Source organism: Lissotriton vulgaris, chromosome 12, assembly GCF_964263255.1.
Source record: "Lissotriton vulgaris chromosome 12, aLisVul1.2, whole genome shotgun sequence".
Lineage (NCBI taxonomy): Eukaryota > Metazoa > Chordata > Amphibia > Caudata > Salamandridae > Lissotriton > Lissotriton vulgaris.
In genome coordinates, this window is record NC_141700.1 from 362,757,710 (window position 1) to 362,780,374 (window position 22,665).

A 22,665-nucleotide genomic window follows, 5' to 3' on the forward strand; every position below is an offset into this window, starting at 1 on the left:
CACATGTTATGGCCCACGTAGTTGGCAGAAATCAACTACTGTATCGAACACATCTACGGGTGTCCCTTGTCTCTCTGAGATACCTAAAGCAACTGCTCCAACAACCTGTCCCCCGCCCCTACCTTTGGCAGCACCCGCGAACCGGCCACGTGCCGATGGTAAACCCATGCCCACTGTCTCCCAGAAACGGCAAGCAGAGAGCTCAACTAAACTTGCTCCCCGTCCTCACCTACTGCCTGAGGCTATGCCTTACGTGGTGGTGCTCACAGGAGTTCCACCCTTGGAAACAAGTTCCACCGAATCATACCCAGAGCTCAAAAACAAAATGATATTCTGGCTAAATCGGCATAGACCTATAGTGGGACCAGGGCAGGGGGAGATCCTATTTGCACGTAGAGTCAGCTGGCTGGGTACTAGACACAAGGATATAGAAGCGGACTGTGTGATCATCAACTTTAGGGACACAGAGGTGGTTAAACACATCTTAGGCAATGGCGGGTTGGAAAACTTGAGTAAAGTTAGTACTCACCATTTAGGGTATTTCTATCCACAGACCATGGCGCAGCCTCCTCCTCTCTTCAGCGGGTATGACCTGGAGTATAATCTCCCAGTGGGCAACAAATACAGGGCCCTGAGCTATGTCGACTGACTAACACCACATGGGGATGATAACATTATGGTTAGTTATTCTTCAGAGAGGCTGATCGAGGGAGGCTCTAGCAGTGAGATAGGGACGGAGGATTTAAATCAGTGCCCCGCAGTAGCCGGTGTCTTATCCCCACTGTCACCTTTGATCCCGAATGCTTCTGGGGGCGGTCGGGAGTCGGTTGTGTGTCAGGGTGGTCCTCTACCTCCCTATGCCATACACCCGGAATCTCCCGTTGGTCAGCCATTCTCTGATTGGGTCCTGGAACGTTGCAGGGTTCGGGGCAAAACTGACGATCCCGGAGTGGGGAGATCTGATGGATGGCTATGACTTATGCCTATTTCAGGAAACCTGGCTCCTGTCTGCCCCATTTAGGGTAGGATTTGCGTCCTATCATATCATATACCGGCAGTGCAGGGACCCAGGGGAAGACCATCAGGAGGACTGTGTATTTGGGTGGCAGTGCATCTGGGGTGTACAGTGTAGACAGTTGACACACACAGCCCAGACATCCTCTGTATTCTTCTCAAGGATACCTCGGTGGTGGCTGTGATTAACATTTACTTACGTCCGATTCCACTCAAGCTAGGATTATCAACTTTAGAGGCTCTGGAGACATTACTCTCATCCTTTCCTTTCTCTTACAACACGGTGATAGGTGCAGATTTCAATTGTCACTTTGAGCCACTCTGGGAGATTCCCCAGGTAACGACTGAGGAGGACGAGATTTGGTCATCTCTGAATGCCTCATGTACCCAGTAAAGCGATTATCGCCACTGGTCCTAGCATTCAATAATTTGGTTGTATCCAATTCCCTTAGAGCATGTAATGGTAGACTGTTACCAGATATACCTGGTGCTCACACTTTTAATAGATTAGATAGAAGCACCACAATTGATTATATCTTGGTTAATGTGGAATTCTGGGTAAAAGTAAAAACGTTTACGGTAATCCCCAGGGTTGAGAGTGACCACAATCTTTTAATGTTGAAATTGGTCACCCACCTAGGGGCAGACAATATACAGACTGCAGTGGAATCTTCACATAATGTGAATTACCTGCAAACGGCGGGTGGCAGACAAATTCGCTGGGCGAAGGTGGCACTAGCCCCGGACACGCTAGCGGAAATCTACAACCATGTAGCTGGGGCCTTATTAGTGGCCAGTGACATGACAGGTTCTAACTTAGATCCATCAAGTCTTCTGGCCCTCCAGCACACTCATAATGAGCTCCACACTGCACTGGTAGATTACTTCTATACCACTAAGCCTGGTAGATCTGGGGTGCGGATGAATGATCTCCACTGGTTTAACAAAAATTGCAGGGGTACGGCTCAAGACAACTATCCCTGCACACTGCTGGAAGTTAACTCAGCGCTTAAAAACCTGGCTGCAGGGAAAGCCCAGGCTTGGACAGAATCCCTGGCGACCTTTATCGGTCCGAACAAAGGGTCTGGGCGCCTTACATCTGTGTTCTGTTTAACGCCATTATCCAGGGTTTGGATATCCCTACAACATGGTGGGGGGCTGAAATTATCCCCATTTATAAGAAGGCTTCCCCCCTCGACCCTGCAAACTACCGGCCCATCAGCTTGATCGACGTATTACTGAAGCTCTTCGCTCGAGTCCTACTGTCCAGGTTGCAGAACTGGATGGATGACCACCACATCCTCACCTCCCTGCAGGCAGAATTTCGGTCTACGATCGACCAACTGTTCAGGCTCCAGCTTATATACTGGAGGACTGTTGTTTTAGGGGCGGGAAGTTTGTTCCTGATTTTTGTGGACCTCAGGTCCGCATTCGACCTAGTCAATAGGGACAAGCTTTGGGCTCTGCTTCTGGAGTTGGGTGCCCGACTTATTTGTGCGACCTCTTAAGGCGCATGCACGAGGGTAACTATGCCAGGGTCAGGTTTGTAAAAGGTGGGGAGCTGTCCGCCCCGTTCCCTGTTGATAGAGTTGTGAGACAGGGGTGAGTTTTAACTCCTACGCTCTTTTCCCTATATCTCAATGGGTTGATCGCACATCTTGTGGGGGCTAGCAACTTGGACTCCCCTAGCCTAGCAGGGCGAAAAATACCGGCCCTAATGTTCGCTGATGATACCCTCTTATTGTCTAAAACATTTGGGGGTATCCAGCGAACATTGGAGGCTTTTTGTGGCTTGTGTAGGATGAGGGATCTGGAGATTAACGTCTCCAAAACCAAATTTATGGTGTATAACTTTTAAAAAACAAATTGTCCCCACCCCCACATGGATGGATTGCCTTTGGACCGAGTGTCCACATTTGTTTATCTGGGGGTCACTCTTAATGATAAAATGGACTGGTCCTCACACGTAGCTAAGGCCAATTTGAAATTGTCTCAATCATCGGGTGGCATTTTAAAAGTTTTTAACAAAACGTCTCAGAAGCTAGTGGGTCAGCCGGTTGAAATATACAAAGTGCAGGCGCAAGGGGGTGCGATTTACGGAGCGGGCCTTTGGGGGGCATGTCAGCACCCCTTCGCTCTCCCTCACAGAGAACAGCTTCATTAGACGAATTTTGCGACTTCCCAGGAGCACCCCTCTAACCCCCTTAAGGTTTGATCTTGGCTTATTCCCCATACAGGAAATTGTTTCGAATCGTCCACTTCTGTATTGGAGACAACTCTGGTCCACTCCGGTACTAGAGAGCTTCAGAAAGGACCTGCCCGATCTCCTGTTTAGAAGTGGTGCGGGAAAGATCCCATGGTTGAGCCACATTAAACACCTTAAGCTAGCACTCGGAATGGGGGATCTGTGGTCATCCCCTGAGGTGGCCTGCCCCCAGATCTCTAAAAAATCCCTGAGTCTGGCTCTAAATCAACATCGCCTTGCTAGTGTGCTTACAAATTCTGCCATGGGTAGGCTAACGGAGCATTTTCTTGATTTTAAGCCTCTACCCAGATTTGAGAAATTCCTGGACGACATCCAGCCTCCACTGGCTAAGAAACTATATATCCAATTTAGGCATGGATCACTGCCCCTTCGGGGCCTCACGTATAAGTGGACTGTGACCTCACAATTAGTGAGTACTTGCCCCGGGTGCGGGGTCGCAGAGGAGACAGATCAGCACGTTCTGCTCTCCTGCCCCTCGTACCACGGGCCAAGGGCCATGTGGATAGTCCAGTACTGTAGATCCAGGGGTCACAGAGACTTTAGGGAAGTGCTGAGAATCTTAAGAACGGACACTTCGGCCCTGGCTGTGTTTGCAACATCAAGGTTCCTTTTATCTATGTGGTACATTAGGTGTGCAATTTTAAAGGGAAGCTCAAAAACACCCCCCAATAGCTAAGGGTTCTCCTCCTGATTATGGTGGGGGTATTTTCCTTTTGGAAAACTGTGCGGGCCTTAGCAACTTTTTCTATGTCTGTCATTATGACATGGGTGTGTGGCCTTATATTGCCTTCGTTCATTCTTTTGTATATTTTATGATATCACTTTTATTGTGAACCTTTTTACTGTTTTACCTTGTATTTTTAAACCAGCTTATGAATTTGTAACTTGTCTTTTTATTGTTTTTAACCGAAAATAAAAGCTTTGACTGACTGACTGGTAGCCCTGAAAGGTCGGACTAGGAGCATTTGGAGGCTGCTGCAGAGGGGGATGCTCTGGCCCCCAGAACCACAGAGCTGGTTCCCACGTCCCCGCAGATGTTGAACAGCTTGCACCGGCATGTGACTCTGGGCGGGACATGGCGGGGCACCCCTTCCGTAGCACCGTAAGGGGCAAAAGGTAGACTGCGCAGGGTGGGTTGTGGAGAGGCCCAAGGACCTGGCCATAGCCAGAGAGTCCTTATAGCACTCCAGCGCGTTGTCTGACTTGTCGCCGAAAAGGTGGCGGCCATCAAAGGGCATGTCCATGAGAGTTGATTGGACATCCCGGAAAAACCAGTCGACCCCAACCAGGCGTAGTGTGGAAGGGCTACTGACGTGGAAATCGTCCTGTCTAGTGAGTCGGTGGTATCCAGCCAACAGCGGATGGTAAACTTCGCTGCGTCCCTCCCCTCGTCAACTGCACAGGAGAGCACTGGTCGACACCGGTCCTGCTCTGTGTCTACCTTGAGGCGGAGGCTGTGTCCGAAGTACGCTGGGGACACAGCCAACGCCAGCTGTGGACGTGGTGCCGGTGACCGGCGCCGGGGGAGGAGTAACAAGGTCGACTGGCGCCGATCCGGATCCAGGCCTGGATCCAAGGGTACCCTGCAGCACCAAAGCCACTGGCATCGAAGGCCCAGGGCCCCCAGCCTAGGTGCGCCGGCAAAGTCGGGCTGCCTAAAGATGATGTGCATCACTTCGTAAAACTGACGAGGCTGAGCAGGGGCCGCTCCCGGTCCCAGGAAGGGGGGAAAACCCGGAGCCGACCCTTCAGGCACCACAAGCTGAGTCAATGGAGTGACACTACCCGCATCTCTCGTAGCGTCAGCCGACGGACTGGGAGAGGTCGAAGAGCAACAATGCTTCTTCGACTTCTTCTTGTGCTTCGACTTACCTGACCCCGAGTGCAAAGACTTGGATGAAGAATGGTGTTAGCTCCGCGACCGGTCCCTAGACCTCCTAAACAACCGGGACCTCGGGCGACACAGAGCCGACTGCAGGGCCTCAAGTAGCTTTTGGGACAGCTCCCACAAAGACTTCGGTGCCATGGTCCAGCAGTCGGAGCACGACTTGGGGTCATGGTCCTGCTCCAGGCAGTAGATGCACATGCGATGCGGATCTGTCACTGACATCAGTCGGTTACAGGAACCACAAGCCTTGAAAATGGGCATCCCTCATGCACCAGGAAACGATAGACTCAAAAAACGAAGTTCTCTCCAGATCTGCGCTTGCTGGCATAGAAAAGAAAGAACTGACGTCAGTGAGACAAGGGCGGCATCTATGTAGCTACTGCGACGTCATCCCGGCCACCACGACGACGAACGCTGAGTCGACCACCCCACCTTCCGACGAGCAGGGGTACTGCTGACGAAAAACTTTCTGCATCAAGTCTGATGCCTGGGTTAATTCTAAGGTAAGGAATCTATAACTTACTGTTTCTTTCAGATGGTTAATTTTCATTCTTTCTTAACTTGAGGCATCTACACAACACATAAGTGAATAAACATGTTGCAGAGTATATAAGCATACTTTCAAATCTAATCGAATTATTTTATACACTATACAGAATCTGAGAGTATTACAGTTCTATTTCAACTTTTGTTAATGTTCTGTCACTGATTAGTGAAGTGGCTCTCAAGAATCTTGGTCAATATGTACTGTTACATTTTCCCATAGGCACAGAATGGGTAAAACATTTTGATGCATAGCGTCCCTTTGCTCCCAAGTAAGTATTGCTAGCAGGCCAACTGGCCAACAACCAAGACATTATATATTATGTGGAAGATGTAGTTACAGGAACATGAGAAAAGAGTGTTGCCACTATGGTCATGGGACAGTAGTTATAGCATGACACAAGACTTTCCACATACCAAAGCAGCATGACAACAAAAATCCAAAGCTGTATGGTTTCCCATAGTCAACTATGAAACCTTCAGTTAATCCTTGCTTTTTATCCAGCTGTACTTTACTGCTTGGGTGTTTGGGCACATCATTAAAATATTAACAGCAAAATCTCGTGTCCAGAGCCACAATGTGATGTTGGTAAAAAGTCAGGGCAGAATTAAATTGTGTTTCTTGACAAGGGAACACTTGGGAGATAGGATTGGCCCCACAACAGCAGCTCAGCTTTCTGGTAGCCAGACAGAGAGTTCAGAAAAGAAGTGTTATTCATGCTGGAAGTATCAGGCTGCAAGTATTTTAGAATTCGGGGCTACACATTAAACTGGTGTAAATTTAAATGTTTGAAAAGGGAAATTTATATTGGCAGGTTTGACCACCTCTACAGTGTGCATAATATTCACCCTGGACAAGGAGAATCGACCCCAACTGTGTCCAGGAATCTACTTTTAAAAAACATTTGAGTATAACTGGTTACCACATTCCTAATCCATTAATAGTTCTGTAAGCCCATAGAGTTCCGACAAAGTGAGTGCAAGAGGAAATAAGCTTTGAAAGAGTCTGTAAATTTGAGTGCAAGTCCAATATATACACATTATATGCTTAGCACAGTCAACCATACATCCATCAGACAACCTGCCAATGGGAACATGCTACATATCTTGAAATGCAACTCCTTTAAATTAAATATGTGCATTATAGCACAAAATTCAACATGTTTTGTAAACACTCAAAATGTCTAATTTGGGGTTTAGGCAGCTAAATAAATACTGATAACCACTGATTTAAAGAAGGTTGAAAAACACGAGAACACAACCTAAATCTACAAACACTAAAAATGGAAAGGCTACTAAATCGTAAATCAGGCAGGTTTAGGTATTTTGGCTATAAATAATTCTCAGAACTAAAACCTCTACTGTATTCAGATTTTCTAAACAACACTGGATCATTCCAGACCACTATAGTTCATCCTTGGCCTCACAAACCAAAACTGAAATTCACACCATCGTCTAAGAGGACTTAGATAAACTCTTGTGAGACTCTCGATAGTGTGACCTAATCATTACTAAAGTAGAACGAGGAAGAGGACTTTATGTCTGTAACCTAACAAGGGCTAAGCTGTATTAGATGTCTTAAGATAATGTCTTGCGAAATCACCTTATTGAACATTTGGGTAATGCAAATCCACACAAGTGGCTTGTCTTGTTCATACAAAATCACCTATGAGTAATGTGACTGGCAAAAGATGTTCTGGGAAATCCATATCAATGTCAAAAAGCATATGTGAAAACATAATTGTCAAATGTATTTAAAACCATGATCAACGGTTGTTAAAATTACACTCTCTCACACACACACACACACACACACACACACACACCGACACACACACACACACACACTCTTACCGATATTACAAATGATTACCTGCCAGCTGTGAAACAAGTGCCATTTGCTGCTCCGAGTGTCGAAAAGGCCACAAAAAGAGGAACCACCCATGTGGCTGGATAAAGAACCCGATCTCCAAAAGTCTGGAAGAAAAGCAACACTTGCAATGAAATATACATATTTGTTCTTGCTTCTTGTGTTGTCCAGACTAAAATACTGTAGCACAGCAAACTACAAGCACGCTCCTTTACCAACCCCTTTTACCTGTCTGACATCATCACTCTTCTGGAGCAGTTTACTTGTGTTTTCAGAATTTGATCTGGGAAGAAAAAGAAGCTGTACACTACCAAGGAGTAAAACCTTTTTTTTAAATCTATAGAAAAGTTATGTCCAGTTTTATTACCTTTCAAAACGTGATTTCTTTCCAAACAATCTTGTACAAATGGCATATTGAATAGGCTATGTAGTGATACTAGGAACCAATGCACAATAAGAGAAATGCATGTGTGGCACTAACTTCTATCCGAAATGGGGCCGGGAAGTCAGTTAATGGAATCTACAAAAATGAAGGACATCATAAACGGAGGTCTAATAGTAGTGAGCAAAGACCGATTTGGAGAGTAAGTAATGCTGTTATGGAAGGTAAGGGAAAGAACTAAGTAGATGTGTCTGGTGTCATTACCTTCCACCCAATTTATTTGTTGTTCCTTTCCTGGATCTTAAGAGCCCTTGTGTCTAGAAAATTAATGAGCACTGGAAAACAGGGTCAGCTTGATGTCTGGTATAATTACCTTCCACTTAATTTATGTGTTGTTCCTTTCCTGGGTCTTAAGAGCCCTTGTGTCTGGAAAATTAATGAGCACTGGAAAACAGGGTCAGCTTGAAAGGCCACTACAAACCTTTTTAGGTTGAGCCTCCAAGACCTGTTGTATACACTTTGTGAGCTTACATCCTGCATATTGCTTTTTTGTTACTTGGATTGTCCTTCCAAAATGCTTGCTTCCTAATGGTGAATTATTCCTCTTTGTCCCTACTTTTTGTCTTTCATTTCTTGTATTATTTTTTTAACCCCATAGCTGCTATTAAACATTCCTCCCCAGTGCTGCGCTGTCCATTAGAACTAGTGCTGAATGGACGTTCAATGGTCGTGCGCAGCACTGGGGAGGTAGTGCTGCCGTCGGCCAATGCACCGAGGCAGCACTTAAGGGGTTAAACAGCATTTAGATACCGTGAGTAAATTTCTTTTGTGCCTGTCTGAAACAAATGACCATTAGACACTGGTTATCCAAGTAAAGTTGCTGCACAGCGTGTGTCCCAATGCTGTACGGTCCCACCAAAAGCAATTTCAAAAACAAATAGGTCCCAAAAGGCAAGACCTATTGGCTATGCCTATGCTTGTTATGGCCACAGACATCTTTTGTTGTTTGGCAAATCTGTGCATACCAATACTTTAAAATATGATTGTATTGCGCTTTGCCTCCACCCCAAAGCAGTGTATCTTTCTCTCACGTTATGCTATTAGCATTTGGAATGCTTCCTTCCACATAACATTGGAACGCATGAGGGACTACATTAACTCTTCAAAGTATATTCAATTCAACAATCTTTATTCCATCAGTATGTGATCTTAAGAGAGTCACAAAACCATTAAAAAAGCATAAAACATGCAGAATAAAATACAAGGTAAAAAATTTAAACTCATGACAGTGCAACAGATGACCTCTGCCGTACGGCACGTTAAATAAAATTTGCAGTTGAGAACCAAATCTTCACATTTGGCAGTGACTGCAGAAAAATTCAAGCGGGTCTGAAATATCTGGTATTAGCCTGTTTTAAACAAGCATTTGCAATGCAATAGGTCTCGCATTTGTGAAAATTAGAGCTATTGTCTTAGTAAATGACAATGTTTTTTAATTATGTTTTTTATTTGTAGTGGAGTGGTTATTCACCCGGCTCCGTGTTACCTCATTCTGCACCCCAAAAGAAAGCCACTGAGGCGGGTTCTGCAGGAGCATGGCGTGCATGCCCAGGACTACACATGGGGCATATACATGTTTGCACAATCTGTAAACAAATGGGCTTTATACATCTTTAAATGACTTTCACCACTTTATGATATCACACCCCCTTCATCATCACACATTGACCCTATCCCAAGAACACATCACACAATAGAAACAGGATTTCCGACTTCGAGGCTGCAATCTGCACATTCGACCTCAAGCCTTTCATGCAAGTAGTACAGGGCACTTGTAAAAACAGCACAATGGAGGGTGTTCTCACATGACCAAACATATTACAACTAATGACCAAAAACAGCAACTTCAAACCCCCCCCCCCTCCAAGACCAGTGCGTTTCAATGAAATGATGTCACTTCTCCTGTGCTTGTGGTGTGGAGGTGCGCTGAGGGTTACAAATCACGCTGGGCACCTTAGCATGGTCAATACTTTATTTTATAATAGGAGAGCGCAGGGGTCATTCCCACACATAGAATCCTCAGTGTCTGAGATGGCCGCCGGCGGTCCCAGCATCCCTTGAGGCGTGATGTGGTAAAGACCACTAGAGCGCTACACCACATATCTCCCCCCTTTTGGACAAATCACAATACCAAAAACTGTAAGAACAAGGAGGGGGACATGAAGAGGATCCTTGACATGGCTGAACGACCAATATCAAAACTAGATGCTGATAACAGGATGTGACAGGACAGAGAGTGCAAGGAATAGGGTATTATGGTTTCATATCAAATTCCTTGTATCTTTTGGGTAATACTACTGCCCTGCCTGTGTGTGTGCGTGTAGAGGGTGTTTGTGTTCCTTCTCTTTCTCTCATGTATGCTCTGGTTTCTCTTGTACTCTCGTGCTGGTCATTTATGGGAACTGTGGGGTTTTTTCGCCTGGTGTTTGGTCCGCTGGTGCTTCAGTTTTCTTGTGGCCTACGTTGACGTGTGGACTCTAGACTTCTTAGTTCCTGTGTGTTGCCTCTCTCTTCTTCTCTGTCTCACGTTGCGCCGCTTCTCTGTATGTCTGTCTCCGGTCCATGTTCTTCATCATCCAATTCCCAACTGGTGTTGCCTGTTTGTGATATAGCTTCTCCCTCCATACTTTGGCATTGCTTAATAAAGCAGAACGTGAGTAGGTTTCCTTGACTTGTAGAGGGGCGCTGAGCTTGCCGTCTCCTTTTTTCTGTAACTTTACCAACTTCACCCGGACCCACTCCCCCTTTTCCAACAAAACTTTCTTTACTTTGTGCTGTTTGTTGTAGTGGTCTGTGTAGATTTTCAGGGCCTTCTCCAAGTTGCTGCGCACCACTGCTGGGGACCATTTGATCTGTAGCATCAGATTCATCCACACTGTGCTCGTGTGAACGGGTTCCGGCCCCGTAAAATCTTGAATGGGCTATACCCTGTCATTGTTGGAGTAATACGGTAGGCCCACACAGTGTGTCTGATTTCCGTTTCCCAATTCTTGCCTGTGCCAATTGCAGCCTGCACTGATCCCATGATCACCCAGTTGAACCTCTCTATGAGGCCATTATCGACAGGATGATACACCGGGGTGTGCTTGGTCACGATGCCACTCCATTCCGTGAATGCCTTCCACTTCTCTGACGTGAACTAGGGAACGTTGTGGCACGTGATGACTTTCGGTATTCCCTCTCTCAAGAAGGTGGCAGCAAGGAAGGCTACAACCCTGTCCCTGTCCGCTTTTTCACATAGTTCTACTTCCGGACACTTGGAATATCGGTCCATCAGAACAATGGGGTACTTGGGGACACTCCATGCATCAAGAATTGGGCCTAGAATGTCCACCGACAATTCTTCCCATGGGCTGGAGGGTGTGGCGAACTTCCCTAGGGTTGGTCTTAGCATGGGTTGCGCCTTGCCTGCATTGCTGCACTGCTCGCAAGACCTTACGTGCTTCTCCACCTGGTTGTCAACAGTGGGCCACCAATACGCTTGTTTGACTCGCTGTTTAGTCTTCACAATGCCTAAATGGCTCTCGTGCAAAATTGTGAGCAGGCGTTCCACCAATTGCCGTGGGGGTGAGGTGCCGGGTTTTTAGGAACCCGGTGGTGCCAGGGGATAACACCCGAAGACCTCCGAGTTCTCCCTGTTCCGGACCACAGAAACAAGAGTCTTCTAGGTGAAGTCAGAGATCGAGTTTTATTGGCTGCAACCAAGTAACAGGTGTCCTAGAATTACAACAGCACGGGCCGTAAGTTCTCAGGAGACTGTTCGTTTTTACAGAACCAGCCTTCTCCTTTTATACATAGTATTACACTTCGGGCAAGAATTCTTGAGTTTACAATACGGTCATAGACATATTTACACAATAGAGCAAAACGCACAGTCATGTTGGCCAACCTATATTTTAGATGTCCAGTCGGTGATGGATGGCCCAGCCCAGCCCGGAATTACAATCAGATATCGATGAAACCCCAATAAAACAGGGCACCTCCTCGTCATAAAACTGGCCATAAACAAGAAACATGGACAGGTGTATGTGTGTAGAAAACATGGTCTGTATGTAGTGAATGGTTTATGGCATGTTGTGCTTTGATGATATCTTACTCGGCCACTGGACGAGGAGCTGCCCAAACAGGTTGGGCTGGAGGCGGTGGAGTCAGTTCGGCCAGGTCATGGGGGAGTCAGCTAAGGTGGGCGTGTCCTTCCAGATCAAGCTCGACCTTAATCAATTGACTTATATGAGGGCAAAGCATAAGATGGATGCCGTTCACAAAATGGAGTCCGAGGGTTCAGAACGGAAACCACGATTTGAGGGTGTCGGCACCGCTTGATCATGACGCAAATGCACAGGGATAACGTCCTAATCATTACCGGTCTGTCGATACCAAATTCGTCATGGTACGACGATATTTTGTGACACGAGTGTTGGACCTCGGTACCGGTATTGCAGCAGGGTCCAGAATTTGAGAACCACAGACCCTCCTTTTGCCCTCATATTAGGCAATATTTCATGCTAATCTGAGTCCAAATCTGTATTAATGAATTCATGGAGATGCTGCTGTAGCATCATTCTGTTGCTCAACTCGTCCCTCGACACAGGCTTCCTTACACATGAAGTAGCACAGAGGCCACATATTGCAGGAGCGCACTGTACAAACAGGCAGAACATAAACAGAACGGCTAAGATCATCCCAATGAAGATCAGAGTTTTCCATCCCCAGGCAGAGATCAGTTCCCAGAACCACCCTAGCAGGGACCAATCCCCTTTATCCACATGAAGGGAATCAGAGATTTTGTGCAGTTTGGAGATGGCCTGGTACACTGTCGGAGCATTATCAGGGATGAAAATGCAGCAACTGGATTGGATCACCCTACATACACCACCACGGTCTGCAAGTATGACATCTAGGGCAACCCGGTTCTGAAGAGTCATAAGCCGGTCCGACTGGAGCTCAGCTGTCAAATTACTAAGGGCACCGGCCGTTTCGGTCACGGCGGATTCGACGATCCTTGTTAACTGGCGAATGTTCCTGCTGTTCACCGTAGGCCCCCAAAAGGGCAGAAAACCCTTTGCAAAGTCCCCAAAATCTTGACCCGCAGTGTCGTCTTGACTCACGACACCCCTAACTGTCCTTGTCCGATGGTAATCTGCCCCGGCTGTATAGGTGGGTGGCAGCAGAAACGAGATGAAACATGTGCCCGAGAAATCAGGGGGCAACCAAGTGTAGGCTTTGTCATGGCAGATGAAGTATGTACCCTTAGCTGCCAAGAATGGAGGGGAAGTTCGGGATGCGAACACGTACTTTTCTGTGCATACACTCTTCCCCAACTGTGCTTTGGGATCCCTGCCAATACCTTGCAGACATAGGTGACCTCGGTGGGGTACTACCCAAACCGGGGAGGATCTCTTCGTTTTCTGGCTCTCACTTAAGGAAATCCCATACTTAGTGATGTTCCACCTACTGTACGGGGTAAACTCATCTTTGGGAATCGTTCGATATGTGTCGATATCCCTGCTAATATTCCTTACTCCTGCCACTAGTGCCTTGTTGCTGGAACTGCTCCCTGTGGGACGTGGGGGATATGGTTCTATGGCGAACAGGAACATTGTCTGAAAAGCCCACAGAGAACCATAGTAACTGAATGGCAGGACGAAGTAAGGGATACCCTTATCGGTTGTGTGTGGCATAAGTCCACATATCCAACAGTTCGATGTGTTCATTATAGACTGGTGCTGGTGTAGGAGCTGGATGAATGAGTTATTTACAAATTCTAGTCTTCTGGCGGACTCGTGTTCAGGCAGAGGGTGAAAGGAGTGTGTAGGAACAGTAGGAGGAGGTGTGGGCTGAGTGTTATTCACAAAGGTAACTTGGAACGTGGATAGAGTATAGCTAATCAAGAACATCGTTATGCTGAACAACAGTAGAATACATACTATCAAGAATCTCTTTCTGGCCATCACAGTGCATATTTGCTTTTTAAAGTTCGTGGGTCTAGCTGGTCTCTCTACCCTCGGAAACTCCATCCTCTAGTTGCTGCCCGCGGTGGCAGTTTGATTCTGCCAAGGAGTGCGCTCTGTCCAGTCCGGGGTAATTCCCTCAGACCTACCAGAACCGTTGACCTAGGCGTCCCCAGCTGCACTCCTCAGACTATCAACCGCGACCCTAGCAGCAGAACTGGATGGCGGTTCGAAAATCAAAAATGAGCAAGTTCCCTGGGCGAGAGAGCTGTGAAATCAAAAATAGTTCTTAGGGGAAAGAAATTAGCATAAATTCGCTTTTATTAGTCCCTTTTTCTCGACCTCAGAATATATCGTTGTTTCCCAGGTACGGTGTGGTCTTCGAACAATGTTTCAGGTTCTGTAGTGTCCAACTGTATCGACGGAGGCACAAATCCTTGCAAAATGCGATCACTCTCCTTTTCTGTACCAGTTCCTTTCAGTCGTGCATCGCTGAAGAGTGCAAAGCGAGGTACGGCTTCCGTTTCAGAGCCAGCGATTCCGCCCTGGACCCACCGGTCATATGGAAGGGGCAGAGGGACCCGTTTACAGTGGGTCCCGGGGATCCAGTTCTTCTTTCCTTCCACCCGAACGGCTGATCTTGTGGAAAGAAGGACGAAGTATGGTACGGTCCACCTGGGCTGTTCGTTGTTCGTGCGCTGAAAATTCCGCACTAGCACCCAGGTGCCGGGTTCAATGGAGTGACCTGGATCGTCAGAGGCTGGCGGAGAGGAACTGTGAACCTGTTGGTGTAAAACACGCAATTTAGTTGTCAATTCTTGTAAATAGTCAAGCAGTACAGGATGCTCTACTTCGCTTAGCCTCTTTGGCCTTGGTACGCCCCAGATGTTAGCTGGGCGGCCAAACACTATTTCGTGAGGGCTGAGTCCTAATCTAGAATGGACAATCATTCTGGTAGACAGGAGTGCTAAAGGCAGGGCGTCAGGCCATTTAAAGCCTGTGCTGGCTTGGATCTTGGCTAATTTCAGTTTTAACGTGCCGTTGTAGCACTCTACTAATCCTGCTGATTGGGGGTGATTTGCAGCGTGGAACTTCTGGTGGATGCCTAGACATTCGCACACTCTCCTCATCACCCGTCCCACGAATTCACTCCATTATCACTCCAGAACATTCTAGGCATTCCAAACCTAGGGAAGAATTCCTTGACGAGGGCTTTGGCAGTTGACAAGGCAGTGTTGTCCTTAAGGGGATACGCTTCCACCCACCTGGAGAAGGCGCAAACAACAACAAGCACATATTTCAGATTGTTGCACCTCTCCATGTGGATGAAATCGAGCTGCAAGACCTCGAACGGATACGTTGGAGGTGCAAAATGACCAGCTGGAGTTGGGGTTCCCCTACCTGGATTGTACTTCAAACACACCATACAGTTCCTGACCAAATTCTCCGCACATTTTGGGATACCACTATTCTGCCATACTGGGGCCAATAGTTTGCAGATTCCCTTTGCACTAATGTGAGCCATTCCATGGGCCATTGTTACCACTGCAAGCACATATGCATCGGGTAACAGCCATCGCTGATGTTCTGACAATTCGACCCAACAACCAGTCGCATCCAATCTTCCCTTGCTTTCTCTCCATTCATCCACCTCTTTTTCAGTCGCCTCGGACTGTATAGACTTCACACTTTCGATAGTGTCCTCACACATACCTACATCGGCAATCCATCTCGCAGGACCTACAACATACATTCGACTCATTGTGTTCCTTGCAGTCCCTCTCGCAACTTCATCTGCAAATGCATTCCCTCGACCAACGTCATCTTGAATCTTTCTGTGTGCACTGCATTTTACAATCGCAACTTGTAGTGGCAAGGTCAGTGACTCGAGGAGCTCGTTAACTAGCTGACCATGTTGGATTTTTGCACCATGTGACGTCAGGAACCCGCGTTCACGCCACAATCGTCCAAAACTATGGGCTACGCCAAAGGCGTTTTGGCTATCCGTATACACATTCACTCGCTTTCCTGTTGCCAACACACACGCTCTTGTAAGTGCGATTAATTCTGCTGCTTGCGCAGAATTCTGGGGGATGCGTGCGGTCTCTACAATAGTGTGCAATGTTGTCACAGCATATGCTGCAGTCGTATCACCATTTGGCAACTTGAAGCATGAACCATCGACCCACAAATTATCATTACATTCGGGAAGGGGAGTGTCCTGCAGGTCTACTCTCCCTTTTGTCTCTTCTTCTGTCCTAAAGCAGCAATCATGTTTTTCAACCTCATCTGTTTCTGCCGGAAAGGGCAATAACGTAGCGGAGTTGAGTGTATCACACCTCTTTATGTGTACGTGGCTTGCCAACAGTGTCAGCTCGTAGCACTAGTTAAATGCTGCGTCTTCGTTCTGTTTAGTAAAATGTCTACTGCATGTGGGACCATAACGATCAGAGTATTATTCATGACTAACCCAGCAGACTGTCGAATACAGACAGCTGCTGCAGCAGTGGCCTTCAAGCAACTTGGTAATGCCTTAGCTACAGGATCTAGAGTCGCGGAGAAATATGCGCATGGGCGCTGTTTGTCCCCAAAGTGTTGCGTCAGGACTGATAATGCGCAACCTTCCTTCTCATGGACGTATAATGTAAAGGGCTTACTGTAGTCGGGGTTGCCCAACACAGGGGCCGAACATAATGCACCGCGCAACTCGTGGAAACTTGTCTGACAATCTTCAGACCAAGGCATAGGATTGGGTGTGTCTTTGCAGAGTAGTGCCAGCAAAGGTTTGGCCAGTAGGGAGAAATTCGGTATCCATTGTCTACAGTACAATGTAATGCCCAAGAAAGCCTGAACTTCTCTTTGTGTCCTTGGGCCACTCAATCTTGCGATTGCCTGTATTCTTTCAGGGGTCAGTCTCCTTCCCTCCTTCGATAAGATGTGACCTAGGTAGGTCACTTCTTGTCGGCAAAATTGTAATTTTGAAAGAGAGACTTTATGCTTCATGTCACATAAATGACGCAACAACGACAGTGTGGCTTGTTTGCAAATTTCTTCAGTATCTGCAGCGATTAGCAGATCGTCTACATACTGAATCAGAATCGCGCCATCAGGTAGAACAATCGTATCAAGTTGTGTTTTCAGAGCCTGACTGAATATAGATGGACTCTCACAGTAGCCCTGAGGAGCGCGTTTGAAGCGGAAGCTTCGTCCTCCTAAATTGAAGCCAAAAATGTCTCTGCTCTCCTTGGCAATCGGGATGCTGAAGAAAGCGTTCTTCAGGTCAATTACAGAAAACCAAGAGGCTGAGGCTGGAACCATTGTCAATAAGGCAGTAATGTCGGGGACAACTGGAAACTGTGGTACGACGATCTTTTTTACTTCTCTGAGATCAATCACGAACCTGTATACAGGGGGCTGTGAATGATCAGTACGCTTTAAGACAGGCAAAATAGGACTGTTACAAATGTTGCCTGTTGTTTCCTCAATTACATCTTTCTCAATCAGATCGTAAATGATCGCTAACAAAGCCTTTTCGCATTCGTTGGAGATCTTGTATTGGGGAATACGTGGCAACCGAACATTGGCTTTCAATGTTATGACATACGGTGCTATCTCCAAACGACCTACATCATTAGAACCGGTAGCCCAAAGTATATCTGGGAGAGATGACAATTCGGTTGGAATATCTTCCTTTGACAAATACATTGGGGAAATCACTTTCTTACCAAGGGTAAGTTGTACTCCCGAAGGAGAACAGTACAAAGTCGCATATAATCTTTTTAACAGATCCAAACCTAACAAATTTTCGCCACAACCTGTTGTAAGGATGAGGGGTGCTTCTAATTCGCATGGGCCAACAGAAAGGGACATAGGACTAGATATCGGGTTTCTAACAGGGGCGCCAGAGAAACCTACTGAGATATTCATTTCGCCAGACAAAGGTGCGCCAGGAAGTTTTGAGTGCATAATAGAACTTTTTGTAGCACCAGTATCCAGCAGAAATGGTTCTGACACTCCGGATGCAATCACCTCGACATAAGGTCCATTCTGATCTACTGGAACTGAAACAACTCCCTCTCTTTGTCCATGGCTGTCCTAGCAATTATTACCCTCATTCTGGTGTTCTGCGTAATAGTCATCAGTATAGTACTGAGCTGACCTAGAGGACGCATTATTCTGTTGATCAAGGCTATTCATAGAATTCTGAGGCGGAAGAGAAGTGGTGTTCTGGGGGAGATTTCCACGGCCCCTACCCCTTGGAGCCTGTTGAACACCTCTACCTCTTGCACCAGAAACACCGGAAACACCATTCAGACGTCGTGCCAGAGCTGGACAATTATTCTTGAAATGACCCTCTTCTTTGCAATAGGCACATTGATTCGGACCATACGGCAAACGCTGATGGGAAAACTCGTTTCCTTGCGGGTTTCTCGAATACTGCTGTGGTTGCTGATAATTGGGCTGACTAGGAGTGCGAGGCGGATAGGCTTGTTGGAGAAGAACTTTGGTCTTTAAATCTTTAGTCTTTTTATCTGCCTTATCTAGCTCGTCTTTGCGCCTATTTTCGTAGTACTGGGCTGTGGCTAAAATCTGCGCCGATGTGGAAACAGCCCAAGCACTCTCTGAATCTTTCAATTTATTGCACAGTTCGGGAAGCAAATTATGTACGAATTTGTCTACAAACAATCTTTGGCCACCCTCGGTAGCCATATCCTGACCACTATGATCGACGAAAGTCTCTTCAAATCTCGTGAAAAAGTTAGACACATTCTCATCTTTCTTCTGCTTGCACGCAGACAACTTATCCCAGTTTACACGCAGTTCAGGCATTAACGTCTTCATGTACGTGATAATTCTACCAGGAAGTTCAGCTATTAAAGGCTCTGGTTTGGAACCACCAACTTGTCTAGTATCTGCAGCAGTAATATTAGCCCATGTGTCACCTAATTCTTGATCATGATCTGCATGACGAATTTTACTCCATGAAGGCTGTGGAACGACGTTCCCAAACAACATGTCTACATCTGCTAAATTCATTATACATGAGCTGGCAGTCTGTGATAACTCTTTATAATACCCTGCGGGGTTTTTACGTGGATCAGGTAATGTCTGCTTGAGTGCTAAAACTTCAGATCTTTTCCAGGGGACATGTACCCATACCCGCTGGAAATGCGGTGGGACAGGTGGATGTGCATTCGCATCACCTTCCCTCCAAACTGGAGGAACCTCTCTCATAGGGTACTGTCACGCCTTTTTCCTACCTGACCCGTCATCTTCATGCAATGATCTAGAGACATTTCCCTTACTCCTATAGGATAATAACAGATCTATTGCTTTTTCAACATCGGCACCTACAATCATGCCTTCATAGAACTTAAAACGCATACGAAATAATTCCTGCATTTTGCGCTTTGGATCGTTTGTCTCCAAATCTTCACAAAGATATACATACATCTCTTCGAATACATATCTCTGAGTGGGTGCATCCCATTGTCGGAAAACTTCCATAACAGACTGAACATCGTATCTAACAGTGTCAGTAACCCATTTGCGTGCTAACTCATTCAATACTACTCTCTCCTCATAATCAGGTAGATGACTACGCAACTGTCTACGTCCTGTTGTAGGGGTCGTTTTAGGCGACCCAAAGAAAGGTGAGAACAGACCAGTGACAGTACTTGCCACTCTCTGTCGGACAGAAGGAGAAGCTTGCGGAGAGGCAGATGTGCCAGAAAAGACAGGCTGATGTAAAGAGGAAGTCGATGCAACAGCAGAAGAAGTCGAGGCAGTGGCAGAAGTGGTATAAGGATAAACAGGTGGAGCGGTAGGCAAAGTTGTAGGAGAAGTAGACTGAGTATGTAGCAAAGGCGGCGGCCCTTGAGAAGGCTGCGCCGGAGAAGTAGGAACCAGCTGAAGAGGAGCTGGTGTTTGTGCAAGAGCTGCATTCCGTGCACCGGGGCGTGGTATAACAATACGCTTCGGGGGCCCAACAATACTCGATGTATATGGGGGTGGTGAATTCAACAAATGGGACATTAATGGATCTTTGTCAGATGCTCCCTTTGAATCTTGTCCTTCATGGGGCAGCATCGGGTAGCATTTATCTACTGCTAACTTCTTGCTTCTGAGCATTTGCTCACTCTCTTGCTCTTCCTCATTATCCCTGTATGCAATGGCAGCTTGCACCATCGACATACCTCTTTTATTTTTCTTTGCTAATTTTATTTCTTTTTGTTTGGCTTCTTTGCGCCATAAGCGAAAAGAGTCAAACATCGTCGGCCGGGCTTTCTTCTTAAACAATTTGACCTCGAGGTTATCTAAAATTTCTGAGTCAAAGCTACCATATTGGGGCCATTTTAAAACATCATCCTTGCGGGTGTATTTTATCCATACCTCATTATATTGATTGAAAGCTTTATTTCGATATAAAAACATATCATAAAAGCAATACATTACATCAATATTAAAAACAATTTAACAATGCACAATGTAAAAACCCTTCAGAATCAACAGCGGGTTTAAAAATGTATTATTGGGCAAATTGTAAAAGCCAGTACAGGCAGAAAACACATTACTGGATCAACAGTTTCTTTGCAGTTCTTATTCGCCAAGCCCAGCCCAGAAATTATCCCATACAGCAGGCAAAAAAGGGTCGGGCATCTGTACGCAATATGCGTAAGGCTTCCAAATGTGATCTAGTGCCCAAACTCCTACATAAAGGCTTCAGCCATCTCGACCTAGGCACCGCATAAGCATAGCACTCAAACAACAGGTGAGCAACAGACTCAACCCTTGAGTCACAGAAGGGACAATGTGGTACAGTTTGTAATGGTGGTATCCAGGTGGAAGTTAACAACCCTAAGGGGAGTACTCCCACCCTAAATCTGAAGTACAGTGATCTGTCGCCCGAGTTATGGATTAAATCCAGATAGGGTTCCCTATAAGGGAACTCCTTAACTAACAGAAACTGAGCAACAGATTTACAATGCTTAGGATTGCACAATCTCTCGTTGTCCACACATGACCAATAAGCCTTCTTTAGTAATTGTTTTGACGGTGCTGATCTATTGACCCAAGCGTCTCCTAACCCCAACTCGTAGAGAAGCCGCTTAACCTCCCTGAGCCAGGGTACCTTATGCCAGCCCGAAAGGGATAAGAGTTCACTTAAGGCATCTGCGTAGCTACACAGTTCTGGGACGTTCCATATCCTGGCCCATAATAAAAGGGGACGTAGCCTTGCTTGCTCACATATTGGGCGTGTGCCTGCATCTAGCAAGAGGGGGATTGTAGGGGTACTGTGGGGTAACCTCATAAGATCTTTATGGAAGTTATTTTCGAGGTGCGATAAGGTGTCAACTCTCTGAATGCCCCACAGTTCTGCGCCATACAATGCTGCACTCACCACCCTTGCCCTGTAGATGTCTAATAGTGCCCCAATAGGTTTTATAGATGAGGCACGTTGTTCTTTGAGCAGGGCACCTGCGACCCTCTTATGGGTCAAAAACACCTTTTGGTGGTGTGCCTTCCAACTCATAGTGTCGCAGAGTCAGATGCCCAGGTAGTCAAATTCTTTGACTCTTTCGAGTGGAACAGAGTCTAGAGCAGGAGGGGCAACAGATTTCTTGGAGGGGTTAAGGACAAGGAATTTGGTTTTGCCTATATTTATAGACAGGCCCTTAGTATCACAAAAGGCCTTGAAGCTAGAAAGCCACTTTTGAATGCCTGCTGGTGATTTTGAGATTAGGAGGGTGTCATCCGCAAATAGGAGCGTCGGAACTTTCCTTCCAGCCAGGGAAGGTGCATCTGATGGATGTTGAAGAAGATGCTCCACCACTCCGTTAACGTAAAGAGAAAACAGAGTGGGGGCAAGCACACACCCCTGGCGGACGCCCCTATTTACAGGGATACGAGATGTTTTTTCCCCTTGAACACCCCATCTAATCTGAGCAAAGTTGCTTTCATGGAATTTTATAAGCAAAGCCAACAAGTAAGGGGGTATACCTATCCTATCGAGGACATTCCACAATTGGGCTCGTGGGACCAGGTCGAAGGCAGTTCGCAAGTCTATAAAGACTAAATACAAACTGCCCCCACCCAGCACCACCACTTTCCAATATATCATTAAAAGGCGAAATGTCTGCTCGATGGTGCCTGTCCCTGTTCTAAAACCTGCTTGGAAATCTGACAGAATCTGGATTTCTTCAGCCCACTGCAAGATCCTACCTAGTACCACTTTGCCCGCAACCTTTTGTGTTGAGTCCAGCAGACTGATAGGGCGGTAGTTGGCTGGGTCGTCCCTGCAGCCTTTCTTAAAAATAGGGACGACCTCAGCACCCCTCCATGAGACAGGGAGAGAACCTCCCAGCAAGGCCTCATTTAAGAGTGAAGCAATTAATCTGCTCCACAAAAATGGGTATTTCTTCAGCAAGTCACCCGGAATCCCATCAGGGCCTGCAGCCTTATTGGTTACGATACACCTGATTGCCCTTTCAACTTCCTCAGTAGTGAAGGGGCAGTCATTAATTGGAATGACAACTGGGGGACTTGGCAAAAGACCCAAACTTGGATGAGGTGCCCCCAGTGGAGCAGAATATAGCTTGGAGAAGTGGGCAAACCAGACGTCACCAGGGATTTTACAGGTTAACTGTTGATCAAGAGGCTTGTCCCTGGCTCTCAGCAAATCCCAAAACC

The 22,665-nt window shown here is 46.5% G+C and overlaps 1 protein-coding gene across 3 annotated transcripts in view; it reads right to left on the reverse strand.

Moving 5' to 3' along the window:
• SLC7A9 (solute carrier family 7 member 9) overlaps positions 1–22,665 on the reverse strand; it is a 1,176,401-nt gene that overhangs the window by 278,107 nt on the left and 875,629 nt on the right. For all 3 annotated transcript variants that reach the window (XM_086945130.1, XM_086945132.1, XM_086945131.1), the window contains exon 9: positions 7,585–7,688. In XM_086945130.1, coding sequence (XP_086801256.1) covers positions 7,585–7,688 — 104 coding nt within the window. The remainder of the gene's footprint in view (positions 1–7,584; positions 7,689–22,665) is intronic.